Source organism: Cetorhinus maximus, chromosome 20, assembly GCF_964194155.1.
Source record: "Cetorhinus maximus chromosome 20, sCetMax3.hap1.1, whole genome shotgun sequence".
Classification (NCBI taxonomy): domain Eukaryota; kingdom Metazoa; phylum Chordata; class Chondrichthyes; order Lamniformes; family Cetorhinidae; genus Cetorhinus; species Cetorhinus maximus.
Window position 1 is genome coordinate 54,841,257 of NC_135898.1, and position 27,045 is coordinate 54,868,301.

The following is a 27,045-nucleotide window of genomic DNA, read 5'->3' on the forward strand; positions in this document are numbered from 1 at the left end:
GTGTCCCGCCCACAACAGGGCTGGAAAATCCCGGCCAATCTCTGCTGAGGATTCCTTCTTCCTTTTAGACAGCTTCAATGAAGTTGATTTCCTGCACTTACATGCACCTTCACATTCATTGGTGATTTTAAGGATAGCTAGAACGCTAAAACAACCCGCCATGATCATCCATTCACTCATTCACAATTGCTAACGGTCTCATCCAGCTGGTTTTGCCTTTAACCAGAAGTAAAAACTGATAAGACTTAGCTCTAGAAAGGACCAGCTTTCTAATTATCTGAACATTGATTTTTTTTTTAATGGTTATCCATAATCCACATAATTCACAACAAAATCTAGCTACTCTCACTTCCTCCAAATAAAAAGTGTGGCTATGGGTACCCGCATGGGCCCCAGTTATGCCTGTCTCTTTATGGGGTAAATGGAACATTCATTGTTCCAGTCCTTCTCCGGCCCCCCCCCACAACTCCTTCTCCAGTACAGACTGCTTCGGTGCTGCTTCCTGCTCTCGTCTGGACCTGGAAAAATTTATTAATTTTGCTTCCAATCTCCACCCCTCCATCATTTTCACATAGTTCATCTCTGACACTTCCCTTCCCTTCCTTGACCTCTCTGTCACAATTTCTGGTGATAGACTGTCCACCAATATTCATTACAAGCCTTCCGACTCCCATAGCTACCTTGACTACAGCTCCTCACACCCCGCTTCCTGTAAGGACTCCATCCCATTCCCTCAGTTCCTTCGCCTCCGTCGCCTCTGTTCTGATGATGCCACTTTCAAGAAACAGTTCCTCTGACATGTCTTCCTTCTTCCTTAACCGAGATTTTCCACCCACGGTGATTGACAGGGCCCTCAACCGTGTCCGGCCCATCTCCCGCGCATCCGCCCTCACACCTTCCTTTCCCTCCCAGAACCATGATAGGGTCCCCCTTGTCCTCACTTATCACCCCACCAGCCTCCGCATTCAAAGGATCATCCTCCGCCATTTCCGCCAACTCCAGCATGATACCACCACCAAACACATCTTCCCTTCACCTCCCTTGGCAGCATTCTGCAGGGATTGTTCCCTTCGGGACACCCTGGTCCACTCCACCATCACCCCCTACACCTCAAACCCCTCACACGGCACCTTCCCATGCAACCACAGAAGGTGCAACACCTGCCCCTTTACTTCCCCCCTCCTCACCGTCCAAGGGCCCAAACACTCCTTTCAAGTGAAGCAGCATTTCACTTGCACTTCCTTCAATTTAGTCTGCTGCATTCGCTGCTCCCAATGTGGTTTCCTCTACATTGGAGAGACCAAACGCAGACTGGGTGACCGCTTTGTGGAACACCTTTGGTCTGTCTGCAAGCATGACCCAGACCTCCCTGTCACTTGCCATTTCAACACACCACCCTGCTCTCATGCCCACATGTCCATCCTTGGCCTGCTGCAATGTTCCAGTGAAGCTCAACGCAAACTGGAGGAACAGCACTTCATCTTCCGACTAGGCACTTTACAGCCTTCCGGACTGACTATTGAGTTCAACAATTTTAGATCATGAACTCTCTCCTCCATCCCCACCCCCTTTCTGATCCCCCTTTTTTCCAATAATTTAGATAGATTTTTCTTTTCCCACCTACTGCCATTATTTTTAAGTGTATTTCCATCCATTGTTTTATCTCTGCCTTTTAGCTTATTTCGATCCCTTCCCCCCACCCCACCCCCACGAGGGCTATCAGTACCTTGCTCGTCCTGCTTTCTACTCTTACTGTCACCTATTAGCACATTCCTTAGATAATATCACCACCGTCAACATCTCTTTGTCCTTTTGTCTATGACATCTTTGGCAATCTCCACCTATCACTGGCCCTCTATCCAGCTCTACCTGTCCCAACCCTCCTTAAACCAGCTTATATTTCACCTCTTTTCTATTTTTCCTAAGTTCTGGTGAAGAGTCATATGGACTCAAAACGTTAACTGTATTCCTTTCCGCAGATGCTGTCAGACCTGCTGAGCTTTCCAGGTATTTTTGTTTTTGTTTCGAATTTCCAGCATCCGCAGTTTTTTGCTAAAATCTAGCTACAATTCCTCAGCTCTTTCAGATTAGACCAATGCATTTATTATTTGTTTCTAAGGACATACCTTGCCTCCAAGCAGTGAGCTGCAGTAAGAACCCAACAGGGTGTGATCAAGGCTCCTCCACACTGATGCCCTAAATCATAAATATTTATTTGAGCTTTTAGTTGCACAGATGCCTGCCAAGGGTGTCTACCACGAACTGTCTTTAACCCACCATAGATACGACTTAAACTTCTTAAGCTTACTTCTCCACAGCTTTGGAAAGAAATAGGGGGCATAGGTATAGGGGCAGTCTCAGGCTCGGGTGCTGCTGTAGTTCCTACATGAAATACAAAATTCTTCTGGTTACTGTCAAAGGGCTTTAGTTCTAATATCACAAGCTATATATGCTGAAAAATAAAAAGACATGAAGTAAAACACACTGACCATTTCTCTCAGAAACACCTCAAAGTACTTCACCCATGCAGATCATTATTAGAGTACTGGGGGGAAGTTTCCAATAGTTTCCAGGACAATTGGCTGAAGCAGTGCAATAGATTGGGATATTTAACATGGAGGTGACTTACACCCAAAATCAGATGTGTTATCTTTTCCCAATCTTTTACACTGGTTCATGATTTAATTTGCCTAAATCATGCCCCACCCAAAAAACTGGCTACACCTCTCCAGGTACTATTTGCATTGGCTCGGGAAGGCCCTTCACATTGCATTCGTTATCTCAGGTGCACAGGCACTGGTAGGTATATTTTACAAGATTTCTCATATCATAAAATATTTGGTTTGCTAAGAAATTGACTAGTGTAGACCAAAGATGCTAGCAAAATGTTCAGCATAGCCTTTTTAAAGTTATTTTCAGTGATTGTGAGTCAAGTTACTCATAAATAGACCCCTTTATTAAAAATGCTCATTTTTGTGATAAACCCATTTTGAGCTGCATTAATAAAACCGCACCAGTTTACTGCTCTTAAGTACATCAGAGATAACTTTTAATGGAAAGAAAAGAAACAAAGTAGCTACTGCTTTCTATTATGCTGCCTGATTGCATTGGTTTATGGATGATTTTCTATTTGTGATTACGCAAATTCATTTTAGTCTAACCAGCACAATTTCAAATGCATTTTGAGAACAATTTCTGATTATGCCCAAAGCAGAAGCTCTACCTGACAGTGCCCAATTTTGGTGTTGTACTTCATGGAGGATGTCAAGGCCATGAAGAGGCTGTACGAGAGATGCACCAAGGTGATGCCAGGGATAAGTGATGTTTGTTATGAAGAGGGAGCAAAGAGAAATTGGGATTCTTTTCATTGAAACAGAGAAGGTTAAGAAGGGTGTTTAAGTCATTCAGAACAATGAAAGGTTTTGTTAAGATGAGGAGGGAAAAAGGGTGCCTCAGAAATTTTTTCTTAAATTCCTGTGCTTTGCCTAAATTTTGAAGCAAAACAGACCATATTCCAATCTTTGAAGGTAGAAATCCCAAGCTTTGCATAAATAGAAATATTGTGCACCAAGGAATCACAAGCACCCATGTTGTCTAACATTGCTAATAGCAAAAACGAGGGAAATGTAGAACCCTGCTAGATTCAGGTTCAGCTGCAAATTCTGCACCACCTCCAAAGTTATGCCACAAAACTGCTTCTCCTGGTCACAGGAATTTTGGGGCCAATTAGTTTATGATTTCTCAATATAAATACCAGCTGACGAAGGCTGTGTAATTACATACTTTCTGTTGCAGCCTTTTTTTGTCCTATAATCTAGGCATTTCGGTCTGAAATAAAAATTGAGCATCATTTAAATCTGAAACCTTGTCTGAAAAAGAGCTTTTGAAATTCAGTCCATGTTTTGTTTTCGAATCTATGGAGAAAGGAAGGAGCTTGGATATCCTGTTACCAGGTAGCTAATGATTTGCTTCAATTCGTACAGAGAGTATCAGTACAAAGGGAATTTAGAGAAAAATCTGCAAATTGCGCAACCTTAGACTACAGCTTCTTAAGAATTAGAGATAAGAATGTAATTAGGAACGCCCTTCATCAGGTTTGTGGCAGTCAGGAGGGAAGGGGACAATAGCACTGATGTAAATAAGCATGAATATTTTGGAGGTTTTGCTAGGTTACTTTATAGGTTCAAAGTGCATCTGCGCCTTTTATGCTACTAGCCTGCATGATTATATTCTATTTGGGTTGTAATGAGAAAATAAGACTATACAAGGACAAATGGTCTCATATAAAAAGAACCTTAACAATATGGTACCCATGAAATGCAGAACATAATGAGCATATACTATGATAATGCTGTAAATATACAATACCACAAGTGTTTTAACTGTACACACCACTCCTGCATTGAGAGATTGCACAAAAATCCCATTTCAATTTTCCATTTGTTTCTTTAAAAAAGCACCAAGGTTTATCATCTTCATCTGGATTCCTGATCAAAGATAAAGTTTAAAGATCATGTCAGATTTAGCTACGTGGCATCATGCGACAAGTGCATTTCCATTTCTTTAGATTATTGCTGTCGTTTCTATTTTTCCCTTTACTTCCTCTCAGCACCAATTCTAATTTTAAACTTCCTCCTTGGCAAAGAAGAGACGGATTTCAATTGGACGAGATCATACTTGTCTGTTTTCCCCGCTTCCACACCACCCTCAGCGAGCGTTCTACTGACCATAAACTGCAGGCCCTTCTTACAACTAAAAAGCTGAAATCCCTTTTAGAAAAAGTATCCAACTTGAAGGGGCTTATCCAGCAGCACCATTTTAAATCGGTGCTCAGTTATAGTCGGGCACTGAGAAGCCATGGCTTAAACATCCTTTCTTGTGGTTTTAATGAGAAGCATGTATGACTAGTATGTAACTGCAGCCACTTCTCCCTGCATTGTTATTATTACATGCCGTGTGCATGATGTAAAGCAGGATTCAGGCCTTAGAATCTGATATTTCTGATGGACAATGTGTTGTACATACTGACTAATGTGTTATTGGTCCTAGTGTTAGGATGGGAAATACTACGGGGAGAATTTTCAGGTCGGACAGCAGGGGCAGGGCTCGCTTGCTGATGCGTAAAATGATGCGCGGTGATGTCGGGCGGGCGTCCCGACATCATCACGCGTCATTTAGATTTTCAGTTCAGCGGGCACCCAGCCAAGTCAGCTGGGCGCTGGCCGCACTGTCAAAGGCCTATTAAGGCCATTAAGAAAGTAATTAAAGTAGTTAAGAATGCTGCCTGTCCAACTGTAAGGTTGGTGGGCAGGCGAAAAGCCCAGGCGGCCTTCACATTTTTCATGAAACCTCATCTACAGGCGGGATGAGGTTTCATGAAGGGTTTATTAATTAAATTAAAAATTTTCAAACATTTGACAAACATGTCCCAGCTCATGTGATGCTGTCACATGAGGGGACATGTCTAAATAATTTTTCTCTGTCTTTAATAAAAACTTCCATTCTGAACTTAATTTCCCTAAGGCAGCTCCATGCCTCAGGGAGATTTCAGCGCTCTTTCGCGCGCATGCGTGAAAGAGCGCAGGCCCTGACTCAGGGAATCCCCCCGCCCGCACAAGGAGCGCACAGCACTTCCGGGCGCTTCGCGCTGGGTGGGCCTTAATTGACGTCACGGCCCTGACTGGGGGCGCCTATCGGGTTCGCACCCACCCCTGCCCACCCCTGCACAACCCCCCCCGATGGGGGGACATTTCTGCCCTCGGGTTAGGATGGGAATTAGGCTTCATGACTACTGCACTCTGAGGGCAAAATTTAATGAAAGTGCGTAACATGCATTTGTGTGTCGGTAGCTGCAATGCACACAATTTCAATGCAAATTGGAAGTGCATATAGCAAGCACATGCCCCACATGTAATCACACAGTGGGAGCAGGCAGGGAGTGTCCACCCCCATCATTAGCAGACTGAATTGCAGGTCAGGACGGGTTATAAAAGGCCCACCTCTGCAATCATCCAGTCTCTGCAGGCAGGGAGAGCCTGTGCCTGTTTGAAAACAGATCGTCCACCTGCAGAGTCACTTAGAGCATTTTTGTATGCTTGCAGCCTCCATCCTTCTTAAAACCTTCCATCAGTTGTCCCCCATCACTGCTCCCTTTCATCTGGAATTGCATCCTCTTGGACCCCCATCACTTACATTCATCGAATCATCAAGATGCCTTCAGACAGACAAAGCAGTCCCACAGTTCAGCGATAACTCCCTGTAGATTCTCCTCCAGGCCATCCAGAAACAGCACGAGGTGCTCTTCCCCAAGGATGGCAACAGGGACCTCCCCATTTGACCAAGGCGACCTAGACGGAGATCGCAGAAGAAGTGAGCGGCCATGGGGTCCAGACACAAACCTGGGTGCATTTCCACAAAAAGGTGAATGACCTCCTCCGATCAGCCTGGGTAAGTGAGCAACATGGCGTTGCATCAAAGGCCCCTCTCATGAGGATATAAAGCAAAGGGACTTCACAAGTTGGGAGACAGACCAGGTTGGGAAATGCCTGCTCATCTTCAGTACCACATGGCAAAAGAGGAGAGGCCCTGTGACAATTGTGTATGATAAGGTGATTGGGTACCAGTTAGAATGTGTGGCCAGTATGTGGCATGGGGATGCATGGGATAAGGAAGTTAGGTGTCTCCTGACATGCCACTAACTATCCACTTTACCAGGCAGGATAGGGAGACCTTCAATGCCAGGCAGTGGGCCAAGACCGGAGGAGGAATGGCCGAACTCAAAGTCATAACTTTTGAACAGGACATGATGGTGATTGGGAAGCCAGTCCATTACAGATGGTGAAACTGGACTAGCCAGCCAGTAGAGTGAGAATACCTCCAAACTGGTGTTGAGACATTGGCACATTAGACACATGCATGAAACTGTGGTTTCTTCTTAATGTCTTTCTTGTTCTCCACTGCAGATTATCGCCATAGGCAGAGAAGGCCAAAGCTGATAGTGCAAACAGATGACTCCACCTCTAATAAGACCTACAAAACCCAGAGGATGTACCATCATCTGCCTCTCCTTCACCCTCCATCAGTGCAGTTACACTTATGTGGGTTTCCAAGGATTTGTGTATAGAATTGGGGGCACATGCTGGCGATCATTTCACGGATATATCACAGCAGTTGAGGGGGGTTGTGTCAGCCAAAGTCCCTGATAATGAGAGGGCTGTTGGGAATAAGGTCAATGCTGAGCCCCAGGCTGATGTTGGGCCACTGGTCTTGGCCACAATAAGCCTGCTGGAGATGCAGAGACAGGCAGGGGAACATCTGGCATAGGTGCCAGAGACTATGCAAAATTTTGCACGGAGGATGGCGGAGCCCTTGACTCATATGCCTTGACTTTTGCCATGATTCCAGCATGTGAGTGCATGGCTTCCTCCATGGAGAGGTTGGCAACCACCATGGAGAGCCAAATCTATCATATAATCCAAATCTATCATATGACCCAAATGTGAAAGGACCTGCATTCCATCACTCTGGCCATGGGATCAATACAGCAATGGTTAGGCGAGAAGGGAATGAGGCACCTGGACATTTCTCTAAGAGGAAGGACGAGTGCCAACCAGCCATCTTAGGGGTGCCCTCTTAAGGCAATCACAGAGAGTGTGAGCGCTCCTCACCCCCTCTGTTAATGACCCAGAGCCTTGAGTAGGTGAGACGGAGCAGGGTGCCCTGCACTCCTGCAGGAGAGCCCCAGTAGGCTGGGACCCTCGAGGCCTCAGATCACCAGACGACATGCGTCAAGGACATCGCATAGAACAAGGCATTGTTCTCAGCGGCCTGCATCCTCATCAGCTGCTGATGTCAGGGTCACACCCAGGTGTAGTGGTGGTAAGAAAAAAAGTAAGATGTAGTGAGGGCACGATGGTGTCATGGGGTTTGAGACATTGCTATTGCGTGCATTACGTTCATTTGCTGGGCTGTCCTTCTTTGGGGGCATATCGCATTGTCATGCTTCATGATTGGCAGTTGTTGCTGAATGAAGAGGACAGAGGGACAATTCACTTGTGCATCCAACACTTTGGCAGTTAGAGGTTAGCCTTTCTTGGGTAGTAATCTGTGCGGTGTGATTTGCATTCTCAAAGCAATACAGCATGGCTGAACATGCAGTTCTGCTGGCCTTCCCATAATGACGTGCCAAGCAGCTTGGCCGAGGTCACTGATGAGTGCGAGAGGTGGTGTATTACTTGAGCATTCATGGCCCTGTTAATATGGGCAAGCAGCAGAACGATGGCTCATAATTGTTCCAGTGATGTATGCACCAGTGTAAAGCCTGTATCCTCAGGGGATAGTCACCAATTCATCCCGTGTGATAAAGGTTCGCTTCCCTTGGCCTTCTAGGGGCTAGCGGATGTGGGTAGCTCTGGATGGAGGCTGGCAGAAGTGGGTGCACATGTGAAGCAGGTAAAAGGTTGCAGATGAGAAAACGATGGCCAGGTAGGTGCCCCGCTCTTGGTCAAAATGATTGAAGATGAGGTTGTCCCTGACAGTCATGGTACATCTCTCCAAGGCATCTTGGAGATGTGCCTCGATATATCTGTCCTCTTCCTCATATTCCTCCAGGCTATCTTTATTTAAGGAGGTTAGCAACTCCTCCATGTCCTCGATTGGAAATTCCTCTCTCCTTTGTATTACCATGTTGTGTGAGGGGCCAGCAGATGACGATGACCCTGGACACTGTGGTGTGTATTGCAATGCTCCACTGGACTGGTCAAGGCAATGGAAGCGCATTTTCAGCAATCCTATGGTCTGCTCTATGATTTCCCTTGTTGAGCAGTGTACAGTGTTGTAACGTGCCTCCGCAGGGCTGTGGGGATGACGCACTGGTGTCCTGAGCCACGTTCTGAGGGGATAATCCTTGTCACCCAGGATCTAAACCTACACTTGGACAGGAGTCTCAAATAGCTCTGGCAGCTGGGAGTTCTGTAAAATTTATGAGCCATAAAAGCTCCCTGGGAAACGAAGACACTCCTGCACGATTCTTTCCTGTGGTCACACAATACTTGAATATTAAGGGACTGAAGCCTCTCCTGGTTGATGAATAGAGTTGGCTGTTCCCAGGGAACGCTAGTGGCTACAAGAGTGCAGCTAATCACACCCTGTACCTGCAACGGGCCTGAAACCAACTGCTCTAGCAGCCTGACTATCATCATCTGTTGTGAATTTATTGGCCCTACCGAACACCTACTGGTCACCTCCCGTATTCATCGATGTTTTCCAGCCTGTGAAGTGCCACACATGTCCCCCAGGTGGCCCGGGAATGAGCTTCTAGTGTAGAAGTTTAGGGTCACATTCACCTTGAGGGCGACTGGCATGTGGCTCCCTCCAAATCCACGGGGCTGCAGGTCTTGTTGAAGGAGCATGCACAGATCAGTGACTGTCCCCCAGGAAAACGTTTAGCCAGATCTGACATTGACTCTCAAACATCTTGTTGGAGTTGGATCAGAGTTGTATCCAAAGTTGTCCCAGCGACAGGAAAAAACGGTAATGGATATTTTTGCGAATGGAAAACAGTTTCCAGTGGCGTTCCACATGGCTCATTGTTGGGGCCCTTGCTGTTTGTTGTATATATTAATGATTTGGACTGAAATGTGGGAGGCATGTTTGGGAAATTTGCAGGTGACACAAAAATTGGCCTTGAAGCTTAAAGTGAAAAGGATAGCAGTTGTCCAAAGAATGATATCAATGGCTTTGTTGAGTGGGTGGAAAAATGGCGGATGGAATTCAATCCAGAGAAGTGAGAGGTAATGCACTTGGGGTGTGGGGCAAATGAAGCTAGGGAATACACAATAAGTGGGAGGATATTGGGAGTGATAGAGGTAGAGGAAGTGAGAGACCTTGGAGTGCATGTCCACTGATCACAGAAGGTGGCAGGACAGGTGGACAAGGTGGTCAAGAACGCATATGGAATGCTTTCTTTCATTGGGTGAGGTATTGAATACAAAAGCAGAGATGTAATGTTGGAACTTTACAAAACGCTTGTTAGGCCACAGCTGGAACTTTGTGTACGGTTCTGGTGACCACATTACAGGAAGGACATAATAGTTCTGGAGAGGTTATAGAGGAGATTTACAAGAATGTTGCCAGGGCTGGAAAATTGCAGCTATGAGGAAAGATGGGATAGGCTGGGGTTGTTTTCCTTGGAACTGAGAAGGCAGAGGGGTGACCCGGTTGAGGTGTACAAGATTACAAGGGACCTAGAGATAGTAGGCAAGGATGTCGTTTTTCCCCTAGCAGAAAGGTCAATTACCAGGGGGCACAGATTTAAGGTGATTGATAGAAGGATTAGAGGGGACATGAGGAAAAACCTCTTCGCCCAGAGGGTGGTGGGTATTTGCAATTCGCTGACTGGATTGGTGGTGGAGGCAGAAACCCTCAACTCATTTAAAAGGCACCTGGAACTGCCTGAAGTGCTGTAACCTGCAAGGCTATAGACCAGATGCTGGAAGGTGGGATTAGGTGGCCCCCAAAGGTGCCAATGCCTTGCTGTGCTGCTGCTTGGCAATCTAACCACCACCAGCACCCTCTGAGAAGCCCCAGACCCCCTTCCTTGCTGCTAATAAACCATCCAGCTTCCCCTGCTCCCCTTCCCTGGGCTGCTGAGATAGACAAAGGCATAGCCTCACCTCATATCTAAAGTTTGAACAACTTTGCCTGGGCACGCCATCTTCAAGCAGGAGGCACGGGTTTTCTGTGCGCCATGGACTTAAACTTAAAGGTGGGACTTAATTTAGTGTGGTTCCCATTGAATGAGTATTCATGGTTTGCAAAGGAATGGCAAATAGGTTCCCACCACCAGGCGGTGTGATTGCCACTCCACTGCTGACATGGTCTCCGACTTTATCTCATGAACGCAACATGTCGTTGGGCCCTTAGCTAAGTAAGTCCTCCCGCCTGCCCTGTTTCCCACCCTTACAGGCCTTTTACGATCCCATCTGAGGTTACCCCTGGACAAGCCTGACCCCAGAGTGGAACACAGCTTGATAGATCCTTTGTTTGTTTAGATATGTGGAAAGTAGCTACTGAACTGAGGCACAGGAGTCAGTTGATGAACTTTTAACAAACAAAGAAAACATTTATTCAACAAGAAAAGATAAACTATATTACAATACTCCTTCATCCACAACTATACCTTCACAGAGGTATGCAGGTTTGTAAGGATAACACAAGCTACAAAAATTATCTTACACTCTAATGTCCCACAGTAAGTACACAGTCCATGTAAACCTATGGCACCCTGTGGTCATACACACCACACTCTGAAATCAAGTGACAGATGCCACCTCAAACAGATGTTATGGATCTCTCCTCAACTCCCCCCAGCTGCTTGTCACACCATGAGCCAACCAGTCTCACTGAATTCCATCCTTCACATGAAGGCTTTCAATCTCCTCTCTGCAAGAGCTCACCTTGGAATCTTCTCCCAAACCAACACCTTCTCTCAGACACCTTCTGCAAGGCTTCACCTCCAGGGTTTTGAACTCTCCTTCTGATGTTCCTCTTCTCTGGGTCACTATATGCATTCAAGCTGTCTTCCATGCACTCTCTCTCAACAACTCAGCGTTAACAGTACACCATTGCTTCACATGCCCATAGCAAAGAGTTACAGACCTTCAGTTGTCTCTTTGGGCCTTCTTGCCTCTTGCAAACTGTTCTCACTTTAAATCTGCTTTCTGTAGCTTTTGTCTTTTTAGATCTGAAGCTTGGAGCCTTTCTGTCTGCCCCTCACTCTTAACTTCATTAACAGGGTCTTTCCCCAAGTTCCTGTCCATCCTTTGATTAGAAGGTTTTCTTTGGACTTTACCCTGTTCCACTCTCCTGGATTTTTTGGGTTTTTCTTAGCTTGGGACTGCCATCTGTCCCTTCTAGGCTGCTTCTGCTTCACAGCTGTCTTCAAACAAACTGAACTCCAACAGCTTCCAAAGCAAACTGCTGTTTCTCTTCTTCTGTGTCTCTGTGCGAGGGACCTGCCTCTCCGGCCCCCTGCTGCTGGGCAACAGCCAATTTCCCACTGTTGTGTTTGATTCACTTCTCCTTAGGGGTCATAAAACTCCTCATTAGAAATGCAAGCACCTTTTTCAAGTGAAACCAAAACTCCATTTGACCTTTCTTAATACACAGATACAGAAATAAAAATCAAACTTAAACTTTAAAGCTGAAACTCATTCCTAACATCTACAAATACCAATATAACTTACTTAAGCTATCTCTTTTTCCTAACAAGGCCTGATAATTTTCTCAATGTTATTGGAATTTATTGTAAAATAGTGATATCTATGTGTGTGTGTGTGTGACTTAATTGGATTAAAGGCAGCTGGTCTGAAGGCTTTGATGTAAATATGGTAAACATGCAGGAAGTTTAGAATGTAAGGTGTAAAAGGACATTTACATTTTTAAATGAACCAGACTAGATTGATTTCAAAGGAGGGATGAAATGTGACATCTAGCCAGGTGAGGTTATGAAACGGTGTGTTTACTTTTCCCAAGATTATTGGTCAAATTGGTACTATGATAATTCTTTATGATTAGTGATGAAAGTCCAAAGACATAGCAAAACAATGGGAATTTGCATTCAAAGGGGAAAATATGTATAAAGGAGTGAAGGCTGTGTGTAAGGGAAGGTAGATTCAACAAGTGTGAAATGCCTTCAGCCTGTATGTACCAAACTGCTGCCTCCAGGGACTGAAGTTAAGAGAACTCACTTCAAATTCAACTGCTCAGGGTATCATTTACTTCGCCTGGGTCTTTTGAAATCTGTGTTTTACTGTTGCCTTAACAAAGGTGTAACTGGGAATCAGATTAACTAGGGGATTTAAGAGTTATTGCAGCAGTAATTTGTAGACATATGTATGTGCTCACAATCTTTTCTTTTATTAACAAATGTTTAATTTAGTTTTATAAGAACCTCTTAAGACTCAATGGTTTTATTATTACTGAATTCAAAGGGCAGAATTTTGCCCTTGATGGGTGGGCGGCCCCCACCGGCTCGGCGGCGGGCAGGCAGCCGACCGCCACCACTGAAACGGGCCCCACCGCCATTTTGAGTGGGCGGGCCAATTCAGGCCCGCCCAGCAGGTCGACCGACGGGAAGCGCTATGCACTTCCTGTGCCGGGGTGGGGGGGGAGGGATTCCCCAACTGTCAAAGTGCGTTCTTTCGCGCATGCGCGTGAAAGAGTGCACATCTCCCTGAGACTAAGTGTTGTCTCAGGGAGATCGCTGACAGTGCTTCAAAGTTTAAAAATAGAAAAATAAAAAAATTATTAACATGTCCCCCCTCATGTGACAATGTCACACGAGATGGGACATGTTAATAAATATGACTAAAAGTTTATTAAAGTTTTTTAAAACAGGCATGAAGCCTCATCCCGCCGGTGGATGAGGTTTCATGTTTTTTCAGAAGCCCACTGGGGCTCCTGGCCTGTCCGCCAGCCTGAAGGTTGGATGGGCAGGTCCTTTAATTGGGTTAATTATCCTGTCAATGGCCTCAATTGGCCATTGACAGGTCAGTGGGTGGACAGCTGATTTCGCTGTGCCCCCGCCTTCCTGAATATTTAAATGGGGTGGGATGATGTCGGGGGTTCCTCCGCCCCCAACTCGCCAATGGAAAAATCCTGGCCAAACACTGCATCTCAAAACATATAAATTGAAAATTAGTTGTGACAGTTGTTTCAAGTTTCCTTCTGGGATTTGAACAGCTCAGCATTTACCATCCGCTGTGTCATAACAAGGCCTCATTAAATTCTGTCTTGAGTCTTTACGGTATATTTTTACCTGCAAAACCTGTGATCTCCAAGTCCATTTCCTTCAGCTTCTTCCCCAAATATATTGATATTTTTCTTTAGAAGCAAGTGTGAACTCCAGTATAAACAGTTTCTTCCCTGTTGCGTTATACTAACATTGCCTCTGTAGTTTTCGCCATTTCCTTCATAACAGTCATTGGAATCTGTAAAATGTCAAAGCCTAGGGTTACATATAGGTGAACATAAATTTAAAACAATATCAATTATTCACCTTGGGGATGAACAATTTTCTAGATCAAAAACTCAGACAACCTGTATTTACCTGATATTAAACCAAATGTCAGACAGGATTATGCTGCTATCTAAACAAAATAAAAATCACACTATTATAGGATTCTAGCCATCTTCTAAGGTCATTTTAACATTACAGCAGACTTTACTTACCAATGGGTAAAACTAATGTCATGTCCCAGCATATTCTGAACTTCAGACTAATTTTATATTTAGAAACCTGACCGTTTGTAAAACGATGGTTGTCTGAGGATCACCTGACTTCTCTTGTAGATTGAAACCAGTCCCCTGTCTGAAGAGCAAACAAAAAAAATCTCCCAGACTGATGTTGAGTCAATGCCTTTCCTGAAACTAATGCAAAAGGGTATTATCAATTGAATGGGTATTTCAAATACAAAGGCATTGGCTGTCTCAAACTCTCAAGATGTGAAATCCACAACACAGGATGTATAACTGACCTAACTATCCACCTCATTTGGAAAAGGTCTTTGGATTTGTAAAAGTCACATGATGAGGCATCCATTTTCTCTGCTTGCTTTTAAAAATAGCAGAGGCTGTTCTATAGACAGAATTCCACCAAAAACCACTGCATCTGTTGAAAGTCATCCAAGAAGTCTAGGTTAAAAATAAGGGGTCTCCCATTAAAGACAGAGATGAAGAGACATCTTTTATCTCAGGAGGTCATCAGTCTTTGGAACTCTTCCCCAGGCAGCAGTGGAGGCAGGGTCATTGAGTGTTTTTTTAAGGCAGAGGTAGATAGATTCTTGACTAACAAGGGAGTCAATGGTCATTGAGGGTAGATAGGAATGTTGGATTGGGGCCATCATCAGATCAGCCATGATCTTTTTGAATTCTGAAGCAGGCTGGAGAGGTCAAACGGCTTACTCCTGCTCCCAATTTTGTACATTCATATGTGATAAACAGCAGTATCTTGAATGTGAGAGAAGAAATCCTCCGCCAATAACCCCCCCCCCAACCTGTTCAAACTTTGAATTCATTTGAGAACCAACCTCCAGCTAATTCGACTGCAAGAATCCTCGCAGTTCACTAGAAACCCTCTGCTTTACAAGGCCTTCACTTCAACCAAAGCATCAGCTCATCTGAGAAACTATAGACCTGCCATGAAAGAGACTGAGATAACTATAAGTTGTAACCATATTGTTTTACCTTCATCTGTATACAATCTTTGTGTGTCTTATAGTGTGGATGAGATGAGTGAGTGAGACGTCGCATTTTAAACATTTGGAGGGGAAGTGTGTGATAATAAATAATCTTTATTTTAAAATTCACAAAAAGCTTGCTGCTGGAATAATTTAATTGAGACAATCACTCTGAGGGTAAGAAAGCACACAACCCTTATATACAAACATATTGATCATGGGCAGTAAACAGGAACACATAGGACAGAGTTTTACATTCAGCATGTGGGGGCAGGCCTGACACGCCGGAACATAAAATGATGTGCGATGATGCCAGGCGTGCGTCCCGACATCATCGCGTTGGATGAGGTTTCCTAAAAAACGTAAAGGCCGCTTGGCTTTTTGCCTGCCCGCCAACCGTTAGGTTCGACGGGCAGTGTAAATGTGAAATTAATTAGTTCATTAATGGCCTTAATAAGCCTTTCAATTATTGGTGGGCACGCAGCCGACTCCGGGGCGCGCCTGCCGAACGAACTATCACGAGACATGAGTGGGGTGAAGTTTCCTAAAGTTATTACAACTTGAATAAAAACTTTCTTTGAAAAATGGAAACATGTCCCACCTCATGTGATACAATCACATGAGGGGACATGTTTCATTACATTTTTACGATAATTATTTTTTTTTTAATAATCACCTCAATCTCCCTGAGGCAGCTCCGTGCCTCAGGGAGATTGAAGCTCTCTTTTGCGTGCATGCACGACACAGCGCTGGACCCGACTCTCCCTCCCCCTCCCACCCGCACAGGTAAGCGCTGCTGCTTGCGTTCCACACTGGGCAGGCCTTAATTGGCCCGCCTGCGTTAAATTGTGGTGCGGAGCTGATCGCGGGCAGGGGTTGGCTCAGCGACTGCCCCGCCTGCTCCTGCCAAGCCTGCCGACCAATGAAAAATCCTGGCCATAAATTTTACCCATGTAAAATTGGGTGCTGCGGTCCAGGATTCAATCCATTGTAAACAAAACAAATCTGACTTGAAAGGAATTGGAAGTAGAAGGGAAAAGTAACATAACCAAAATTGTGAAACAAAAATACAAAGGGACTACAGCAGTGAGCTTTGTGAGTACTAACAATATAAAATAAGATAGCTACTTTTGATGTAAAAGCGTTTATGCAAGAGATGGACTTAACTTGGCCAAAACCAACACCCTTTAACACAGAACAGCTAAAAGTTATAGGTAAGCAGATAGAGCTTAATATACGTAATAAAGCACAGAGACCCAATATATTAAAGTTGCTGGCTGAGCCTCACTGCAGATTCAGAACAGGTAGAAGACACAAAATCTGAAACAGACCAGTTTACCTTAGCCAAAATTTGCCTAGAAGAATGGAGGCTAGAGTTAGAGTTCAGGCAACAGAGAGAGAACTCCAGGAAAAAGAGAAAGAGAGAAAATCTCAGGGCAGAGAGACACAACGAGAGACAGAGGTGGTGGGGGTGAAGTGAGAGAGAGAGAGAGACTGTTTTCCAGCATGAAAAACTTGAGGAAGAGTTACAGGTCCAGAAAGATTGGGAACTGAGACAGATTGCAGCACCTAGAGAGACTCTGGCTTAACCTTGTGATAATTTAAATACTCTTAGCCCAGGACTAGCTTTTCATTTCCTAAAGCATTCCCAATTCATCCCCAAGGTTGAAGAAGAGGACATGGAAACTCTCTTCACCACTTTCAAGAAACTGGCACAGTAATTACAATGGCTAGCAGAGTTTAGACTCGTGATACAGGGTCAGCTAATGCGACTTATTCTATGCTCAGCTTACCCATAAAGAGATTGGACCTATTGTTGGGAAATGACTTGGTGAAGAACTGTGCCCAGAGGGTCAAACACAGACCAGGGAAACTGGGGAAACAGAAGCCAACCAGAAAAATTCTGTTCAGCTGCAGAAAACTGAAGAAGTCCCTAACGTCTTAAAGGGTGTGACAGAGTTAATAAGGATCAGGGAAATAGAAGGAAAGTCAGAGGACTTTCTGGAGGTCAGCAGAGGATGTAAGAAGGGTCAAGATGGAACTCATAAAGGCTAAAAAGGCCAAAACCAAGCCAATAAGGTTTAATGAGGGCAAGGCAAGGCCTGTAGAAGTTAAATGGAATGAAGGGGCTGAACCAGAGGTCTGGTTAACAGACACCTTCCACCAGGATTTAAATAGGGACAGAGGAAGTTCCCAAACCAGCAGGCAGACAGTGAGAGAGATGCTTCACCCAGTTGCAGAACCACAGGGCAGTGCAGCATAAGCTAGCCAGCTGCCTGTGGGCAGTAGTGCCCCAAAGGACATGGGGTATATTGGGGACAACCCACACCCAAAGTAACAGAAAATGGGAAGTCAATACCCCTTATGGCAGAGCATAATATGCTGCCTACACCATAAATCATTTAGCGTGGGCAATCGGGTGGGGGTGGGCAGACCAATTATTCAATAAGTTCTTCAAAGGGCAGGGAGAGGGAGTTCTATCTACCTTTGCCGATCAGTGGGGGTGGGGGGGCCTAAGATAGAACCCCACTTTCTTCCTTCATAGGTGCATCCTTAAACCAACCATCCCCACTGCCCTGCACCCCCCCACTTCCTACCCTGTCTGAACCCTCCTCGACCAAGACCCTAGACTTACCTGTTTCTGGGGATCCATTGTTCCTTCTTCTTGTTCCCCATTGCAGCTCTAGCAGCACCCACTAATGCTCTCTTGGCACTGGCAGGGCTGTTGGAGCTGCCGGCCAATCCGATTGGCTGGCAGCTTCCGAGGATGGGACTTCCTCCCCAGTGAGGGGCGGCAGTCCCAGTTGGTCTCGTTTAGCCTGCAGCATGGTTGCTGTTATGGTTGCAGGACAAGCCGGTGTGGAGCAGCCCACACCCGAAGTTACTTCTGCGGGGTGGGCTATCCATCTCCCTGTAATATTTAGTCCAGAGTTCCATCAGAAAGCCATTGAACCAGCTGCTAGTCATCTAAGCAGCCAAGATAATACACAACAATACCTTGAAAGTGGAAGAAAGAATCCCCCAAAATTGTTCCAACTTCAAGTTCACTTGAGAACCATGGTCTTAGAAATTCAACTACAAGAAGCCTCGTAGTTTACTGCAAATCCTCTGATTTGCAAGACCTTTACTGCAACTAAAGTGTCAACTCATCTAAGAAACTACAGACCTGCCACGAAGAAGACTGAAGCAATCATATATTGTAATTGTACTGTTTTACCTTCATCTGTATCTAATTTTTGTGTGTATGAGGTGAGTGAATGAAACGCCATATTTTGAAAAAAATCCAAGACAAATGTGTGCTAATAAATAACCTTTATTTTTAGACTCATTAAAAGCTTGCTGCTAGCGATTATTTAATTGGGATTCTCACTCTGAGGGTAAGAAAACACACCTTTTTACATACAAACATATTGATGGTGGGCAGTAAAAAAGAATACATCGGGCAGGATTTTTCGCTGAGCGGGCAGGTGCGCGCTCAACCCACTCGAGTGTAAAATGACGCGCGATGACGTTGGGCGAGCATCACGACATTATCACGCACTCGCATGATATTTCGGATGGTGGGCACGTGTGGGAGTCGGCAGTGCACCTGCCAACAATTAACAGGCCTATTAAGGCCATTAAAGTAATAATTGAATGAAATTTTTCACTGCCCATCCAGTCTTACGGTTGGCGGGCAGACAAAAAGGCCAAGCGGCCTTTGGCTTTTTTTAGGAACCCTTATCCACAGATGGGATGAGGCCAATAGCAATTAAAAATTAAATAAAAATTTTCGAATTTCATTCATAACATGTCCCTGCTCATGTGACAGAGTCACACGAGGGGACATGTTTTTAACAGTGGTAACTTTTTTATTTTTGAGCTGCCTCGGGGTGCTTTCATTGCGCACACCCGTGAATGTGCACAAACCTCCGCGCTCGTCCTCCTCCCACCCCCACGCAGGCAGCGCTAAGCGCTGCAGTGCGTGTTTCATGCTGGCTGGCTGTTAAATGGCCAGCCAGCATGAAATTGATTTTGGGGCCCAATCGCGGGTGGCTTCACGAGTGCTCCTGGGCTTGCCCGCTGTGCCTGCCTGACAAGGTAAAAATCCTGCCCATAAATTCTGTCTGTGACAAAAATACCTTGAAAGTGGGAGAAGGACTCCTCCTTCAACCTGTTCCAACTCCAAGTTCACCTGAGAACCAACCTCCTGGAAATTTCAGTACAAGAAGCCTCCCGGCTTACCGAGAATGTCTGCTTTAAGAGACCTTCATTTCAGATAAAGAATCAACTCATCCAAGAAACTACAGGCCTGCCACAAAAGAGTCTGGGATAACTCTAAGTTGTAACCATTTTGTTTTATCTTCATCTGTATCTATTTTTTATATGTGTGATATTGTGGGTGAGACAAGTCAGTGAGACATTGGCCGGGATTTTATGACCCCATCACGGCAAGGACAGGGTCATAAAATGCGGCAAGCCATTCTAAATTCCATTGACTTCGGTGGGACTGTAAAATCCCGCTGCTGTAAAATCCCACCCATCGTGTTTTAAACATCCTGAGCAAGTGTGTGATAATAAATAACCTTCTTTATTTTAAAATTCACAAAAAAGCTTGCTGTTAGAACCATTTAATTGGGGCAATCACTCTGAGGGTAAGAAAACACACACCCTTTACATACAATCATGGGCAGTAAAAGGGAACACATAAATTCTGTCCATGACATTAATTTAATGAACATTGTTACCTGTTTCACAATATTGCCCGGTGAATGATTTTGGACAGATGCAGAAGAAAGATCTCCTTGTTCTGCCACTCCTGCAAATTCCTCCATTTTGACAAGGGTTTCTTGAGCACACGCGAGTTGCTGAGAGGAGATGATTGGGAAACATTGTATAAACTTCATAACATCACCAAAGGCATATTCATTTCAGATTGCAACCTTTCTTTTCAGAGTTATGATTTTTTTCTACTTTGAAACTGTTCGATGTAAAATGAAACAGAAGTAAACACCCAGAGAAAAACATAAGGAGAAATATGCCCCTGTTTTGCCTGACTTTGGGGATAAGTTTCCAGCCACATTCTCTTACAGTTTATCTCCCCTTGAAGTGTGCTCAGTCCCAATTTGTCAGCCAGCAATATCCAAGTGTCTGGGCCACCAGTTTAAAATGTTAGGTCCATTGAATATGCTAACCGGGGTGTACTGCCTGCTTTAGGACCTTGCTAGGCATAAGCTGGGTGAAGCTTGTACCACACATGCACTGCATTGTTGCTCCATGTGTACAAGTGAGTATTTACATTACTGTGAAGCCAGGAGAATCAGGAGTGCAATTCCTGACTCCTGACTCCGCAGTAATACTGTGAGCCTCTGCCACTCCTCTTGTTTCCCTCCTCCTCTCCTGATATTAGCCACGGGACAGCTCCATATCTGAGCCGGATGAATTTCCCAGCACGCCAAATGGCATGAGAACACCCGATTGGTATCCGCAACTCACCAATTTTGTACATGATACTCAAGGGCCACTTGGAGGGAGCCTTGGAATTTCCTATCTGGCAAAGAATTGTTTTTTTTTGTTAGTTTATCTGGTGCCAAGTGGAAGGAAACCCAAGTACCATCCTATTCCTCCAGGTTCAGTTAATGGACTAGCCTGACCGGTTAATGATTAACAATATCTTCGATTACTACAGTTCAACCATGTATTGGACTACTAAGCCAGCCACAGTGGTTGGATTTTGTTCTGAGCTTCCAAATTATTGGGAGCCACTTCAAGCCGAAAGAGAACCCGTTTACTTCCCCCTAAGGAAGATATGCTCAGGCATGGGCTTGAGTCTTCGACAGTTTCGTGGCAGAAACCAAGAGCTCCTCGCAAGTTTAATTTACTCCTCCAAAGCCCATGTATAAAACCCCATCTTGGTTCACAGTACCCCATGAGTTGTAGCAAGTACATTACATTGAGACTTTGATTGCAGGTTTTCATATATAGCAGGATCAGGAAGTAGTGTTGGGTGGGGGTGATGTGGATGGATGTGTTCCAATATAGGTCTGTTATGGACTACAGTCAATATCTCCTTTCTTTGTGACCCAGTCCCCCTTACAACCATCATTTACATTTGTGAAAAAAGTTTCTTGTGGGAATTTATCAAAGGTTCTGTGGAAGGTAATTTGCATTATACCTTTTGATTCATAATCCCCTTCCTATTCAAACTTCATTTGAGTCCCTAACAGTGGTAACTTTCTCCTTTAACTACCCTTTTTGCTATTATATCCTTGGAAGAACTAATTAGTTGTTTTACATCTGCTGTTATATTCTTTTCCATTTTCTTCTGCTTTCCCTAATTTTTTTGGACTGATTTCAACTTAATTTTGTACTTGGGTCATACTCCATTCTCTCTCTCTTCTCTGTGACAGCCTTGCAATTTTTTCCCTTTATTTTTCTCACTGATCCCTTTTGGAGCATTTTCATTCATGTTGCTCTGCTGCGCTTCAATGCAAGGGGTGATTCCATGATCCAACACGCTCAGATGGGAGTGAGATTTTCTGTCAGAGGAGCACTGGATTGCAGAATCACCTGCATGAACTCCTCTTGTGTAATAGTTTTGAAGAATGTCCTTTTGTCTTTGACAGATTGCTTGGCAACATTTCACGAAGCAGTATAAAAAACACAAACACATATAGGCATATCATGTTGAAAAGTAGAAATGGTTACCGTACGTTTTTTACAGTGTGGTGGTTTGAACGGGTAGTCGCATTTGCACTTGTGGTATGGTGGAATAGTGTTGAGGACACACTCCCCTCGCTTGCATGTATTCTTCCTACATGGATTGTTCACTGCAATTTAAAGAACATAATTTTAAAATGTGCCCACCTGTTTTCCACCTGACTTACCCTTTCCTGTTGAGAAGTGGAATGTGAATTGGACCTCAGACTCCTGTAAGAATTAATATCAACCAACCATGAGCACGGTCTTAACTAGGGTCTTGATGCCGTTTAAAAAGAGGTTAGGGATCGGAAAGAACTTGAATTTATATAGTCCCTTTCACATCCTTGCAATGTCTTACAGCTCTTCACAACCAAGATATCAACTGAAGTACAGTTACTTCTGCATTGTATGGAAATAATTTAAACCTAATATGAAAAATTATTTATGTTGTCAGATTGCGGTCATTAATAGCAGAGAAATGTTTTCCTGCCATCTTTAAAGTTTCATGAAACAGTAAATAATATTTGAAAGTTTTGAAAGCAATTCGAATCATTAAAAGTATAATTTCAGTGGGATGCTTTTCTGTTGTTATTCAGGAGTAAATTTTACTAAAAGGAATTTAAGCAGTACAGCAAATGAAATGTTTCTCTATAGATTTCATCACTTAAATGATAATATTACATCCTCCTTTAATTACACAAGAATTACACCGAAGACCAGCAATAATAACAGATGCCAAATGTGTTGAATTGAACAAATCCTGGAAAGCTGTCGCCAGATTTGGTACAAGCATCAAATGTTATGCTCTAATGGAAAGGAAACTAATTGGAATGCATTTAATATGTTGACTGTTTTACAATTAAAGCTAAGCTTGGTTAATTTTGGCTTTATGTTTGGATTTGTTTTGTGGAGGGACAATAACCCTGTTAACTTTTAACACCGACCTTGTCGCTAAGTTTTGTGCAGTGCTTAAATCAAATTACCAAGAGGTAAAAAGCAACAGGCAGGTTTAGGTGCCAGTTGTGGCTCAATTGGTAGTACATTAATTTCTTAGCCAGAAAGCTGTAGGTTCAAGACCCACTCCAGCTCTTAAACAGATAATTCTAGGCTCATGTGCCAATGCAATGCTGAGGGGGTGTTGCACTGCTAGAAGCCTTAAACCAATGCCCCATCTTCCCTTGCACATTGATGTAAATGTTTGTATGCCACCATTTTGGGATGTCCTGAGATTGTGAAAGGCACTGAATAAGTGCAAGGCCAGAATTTTCCTGTCTGCGTGTGGGGGTGGGTCCCGCACGTCGATGCGTAAAATGTCTGGCGAGCGTCCCGACGTCACCATGCGCCATCGAGTTATTTAGGTGGGCGGGCGTATGATGTTCTCGGATGCACGCCCCCCATTAATTATTCATGTAGTTAAGGCCCATGAGGCAGCAACTGACTGCAATTTTTTGGGGCCCGTGCGATCTCCAGGATGTCGCACGGGCGCAATGGGCAGGCAGGTAGGAGACATTTGTATAAACCTCATCCATGGGGGGGATAAGAGGGGTGAGTGGAGTCGTGAATGTTATCTGTCAGATATTTAATTGTGTAAGTTACTGATACTTGCCTGTGTGAGCAGGAAGGCTTCAAAACTCATACCAGCTGCTTGGACATGAGTAAAAGCCTTCAGGTCAGGACTCTACAGTACAGATCATTTGTGCGGCCTACAGCTTTCAGGAAGCCTTCCCTTAGCCTGGGAATGGGAGTTGTACTATACACTGGAGGCACCTCCTCTGAGGAGGAAAGGAGGGCTGGAAGGGGGAGGAGGCCAGGAGTCCACATTCAGCCACCAGGGGAGCCACCTTTGGGAGGACAGGCGCAGGCTCAAGGGGCGCAGAGCCAACAGGAAGTCCAAGGCGGAAGGGGCCGCAGAAGACGCCACTATCCTGCTGCCAGGGTTTACAGGTGGTGAAGCAGCTACCGCAATATGTCTGAGGTGCAGTGCCGAAGGAGGCTCCCCCTCTCAAGGGAGACAGTCACCTCCATCTATCAGATGATAGGCCCTGAGATCTGCGCAAACTGTGTGGGTGGACACCCCATGCCAGTGGCTCTGAAGGTCACAGCTGCCCTCAACTTCTATGCCTCCGGCTCTTTCTGGAGGTCGACGGGTGATCTTTGTGGAGTCACTCAATCAGCTGTCCACATTGTGTCGAGCAGGCGACAGACACTCTGTTCAGGTGTGCATTGACCTTCATCCATTACCGCTGGGACCAGGCAAGCCAGACACAGCGAGCCAGAGGCTTCGCGGCGATTGCTGGCTTCCCTCGTGTCCAGAGTGCAATAGACGTACACATGTGGCCATCAAAGCGCCAGCAGGTGAGCCTGGTGCCTTCGTCAACAGGAAGGGCTTCCAGCCCATGAACGTGCAGATAGTGTGTGATCACAGGATGCTGATTCTACAAGCCTGTGCAAGGTACCCAGGCAGCTCCCACGACGCCTACATCCTCAGACACTCCCAGGTGCCGGGGCTCTTCAGTGCTCCAGCCCGGCTGGATGGATGGCTGCTGGGTGACAAGGGCTATCCCCTCAAAAGGTGGCTCATGACGCCTCTCCGCCATCCAAGAACAGAGGCTGAGCAGCGGTACAATAGGAGCCACGCCTCCACAAGGGCTGTGGTGGAGAGAACCGTCGGTCTTCTCAAGATGCGCTTCCAATGCCTGGACAGCTCAGGGGGCGCACTCCAGTACCCCCCAGATTGTGTGTCACTGATGGTGGTTGCATGCTGCACTCTCCACAATCTGGCGCTGGAAAGGGGCAACACAGTGGGTGAGGAAGACGTAAACGCAGTTGCTCCTGATGCACACGATGAGTCCAGCAGTGAGTCCGAAGATGAGCATGCACAGGAGAATGCTGGGGGGGTTAGATGCTGATCCGAGCATACTGCAGGGAGGCAGGGATACCCGGGAGGCTTTAATCCAAAGAACCTTCAGCCAGCCCACCACAGATGGAGCTTCAACACACGCCAGGGCTGCAGGCTCCACACTCGATACCTGAGTGCTAAAACATTAACTAAGGCTCTTGTCAATAAATCTCAATGTCAAACAACTCACTCATAACATCATGGCTTCCCGTCCACTTGCAGAAGTAAGGAATCACCTTGAGGCATGGCAACATGTCAAAATTTATGGAGGGAACAAATGTAACTTCAAAGCAAAAAAAAGGTGTTGCACATCACACCGATTCTTCAATAAACTACTATAGGCCAACATAAAAGCACCAGTGAGAAACCTGTGGTGTGCCTAAGGTGCCTTAAATTTATGCTTACGGGTGCTATGTCTAGGTGCTGCCCCATCGCTGATACTGGCATTCGAGACAGCCTGCTCACTGTGCTGTCCTGTTGGCCTCAATGACCTTGGCGGCCGTCCTCAGGCTCGTGGAGCCTTTGATGGCCCCGCCTGAGAGGGAGCGGCCAGTTCCACAGCTGGCTTCTCCCCAGTCGCCGCAGAGGGGCAAAGGAGCTGCTGCACCGACGTGAGGTCGCTTCGGACCTCCCTGCTCACCACAGGTGGATGTGCACCGAGCTGGGATACTTGGTGCCCAAACAATCTCCCACACGGGCACTGACCAGCTGAGGCCAATGCCGCTGTGAGGGCTTGCAGGTCCGAGCGCAACCCCAGGAGGCCCTGATTGTTCTCCTGGAGGAGCCTCTCCGCAAGAGTCGCCACTCTCTCCATGGAGGAAGGAGGCTCATTGCATCAGTGATGCTCCGCATGGACTCCTCAAGCACGGGCACCGTGCCACGCGTTGCCTCATGTATCTCCGCCAGATTCTCCCGCATACCCTGCTGCACTCCCAGTGTTTGCTGCCTCACGAACGACTCCAGAGGCACATCATCAGCCACTGACCGAGCATGTGCCTGGTCCCCAGCAGTCCTCCAACTGCCGGTGCCCTGGGTACTCTCTGGCTCTGCCTGCACCTCAAGCGAGTGTGAAGTGCCCTCACTGCTGTGCCCTGGGACACTAGCCGAAGATCTAATTCCCACTGAGGTGCTAGTATCTGCGCTGGTTCCTGCCTGGCAGAGATGGTGTGACGCTGGTGAGTGGAATTGTTCTGGGACTTCAGGGGCGAGAGGTGGGCTCTCTGGCTCCTCCTCCCGGCCCTGCTCCGGTGATGCTGAAAGGAAGAACAAGGACATTTGATTAGTTACAGTGCAGACAATGTCAATTTGCATGCCGGTCCCCCGGATCATTATACGCTCATCCTTCCATAATCAAAGGTCAATCCATGTTGCAAACTTCAATCACTGAACATTCAGCAGTGCCATGGCTGCTGGGACACACATGGTGCTCACCAAACATACCTCCCTGTGGCACCCCAGCTCACCGCCACCGCTGGACCTGGGGGCAAGGCGCCTCTCCAGATCCATGGCCTGTTGCTCAAAAGGTGTCAGGATCACCATCTGGGCCTGACCTCCGCCAGTCTGCACCCGCTCTGTGGAATTGTGCGCAGTCTTCTCCTGAAAAGAAGGGCGTTGATTAATTCACCCTGCACCTGGATTCCCATCGCATCCCTGCCAACCCAGCCAGAGCGGGACATTGCAGGACTCCAGTTCTTCATTATCCCGCGCGCACACTCACGCAAAGAAGCCAGAGCTGACCCCCCCCAAATGCTGCCTCCTTCACATGTGGCACCACGAGGTGTAACTTTGCTAAGGAAGGAGGCACAAGCATGTGGAGCGCAAAGACCAGCAGATGGATTGGTGCCCCGCCAACTGGAAGCTCCCCTCCCAGCATGTTAGCACCCTGACTTCAACATGCTTCACAGTTCCAGCACTCTGCTAGGTGCAGATCATTGACTTTCAACCCCATCCTATACTCTGGGTGTCAGTGTCACACATGCTGCGGATACAGAACACGTCCTAGCTCAACCCTCTCAGGGTGAACTGGGCATGGGCAATAGCTGCTGGCACATCCAGCAAGGGATACATGCCATGAAGGATTCAGTGCCATTACTGTACTCAGGTTTGCAGGGGGCGGGGGTTGGTTGGGGGTGTAAAGGGTGACGGCTGCATTAAGTGACCTCAGCCAACATGGTACTCACCCTTCCCGAGCGCAGGAGGTCATTGAATCTTCTATAGCACTGGACC

The 27,045-nt window shown here is 45.9% G+C and overlaps 1 protein-coding gene across 2 annotated transcripts in view; it reads right to left on the reverse strand.

Annotated features, from left to right (window-relative positions):
* Positions 1-27,045, reverse strand: part of LOC144694384 (factor VII-activating protease-like) — an 82,322-nt gene that overhangs the window by 7,954 nt on the left and 47,323 nt on the right. For both annotated transcript variants that reach the window (XM_078564703.1, XM_078564704.1), the window contains exons 5-9: positions 21,932-22,048; positions 19,967-20,086; positions 13,820-13,991; positions 4,393-4,487; positions 2,127-2,382 (exon numbers count right to left, since the gene is read on the reverse strand). In XM_078564703.1, the coding sequence (XP_078420829.1) occupies positions 2,127-2,382; positions 4,393-4,487; positions 13,820-13,991; positions 19,967-20,086; positions 21,932-22,048 (760 nt within the window). The remainder of the gene's footprint in view (positions 1-2,126; positions 2,383-4,392; positions 4,488-13,819; positions 13,992-19,966; positions 20,087-21,931; positions 22,049-27,045) is intronic.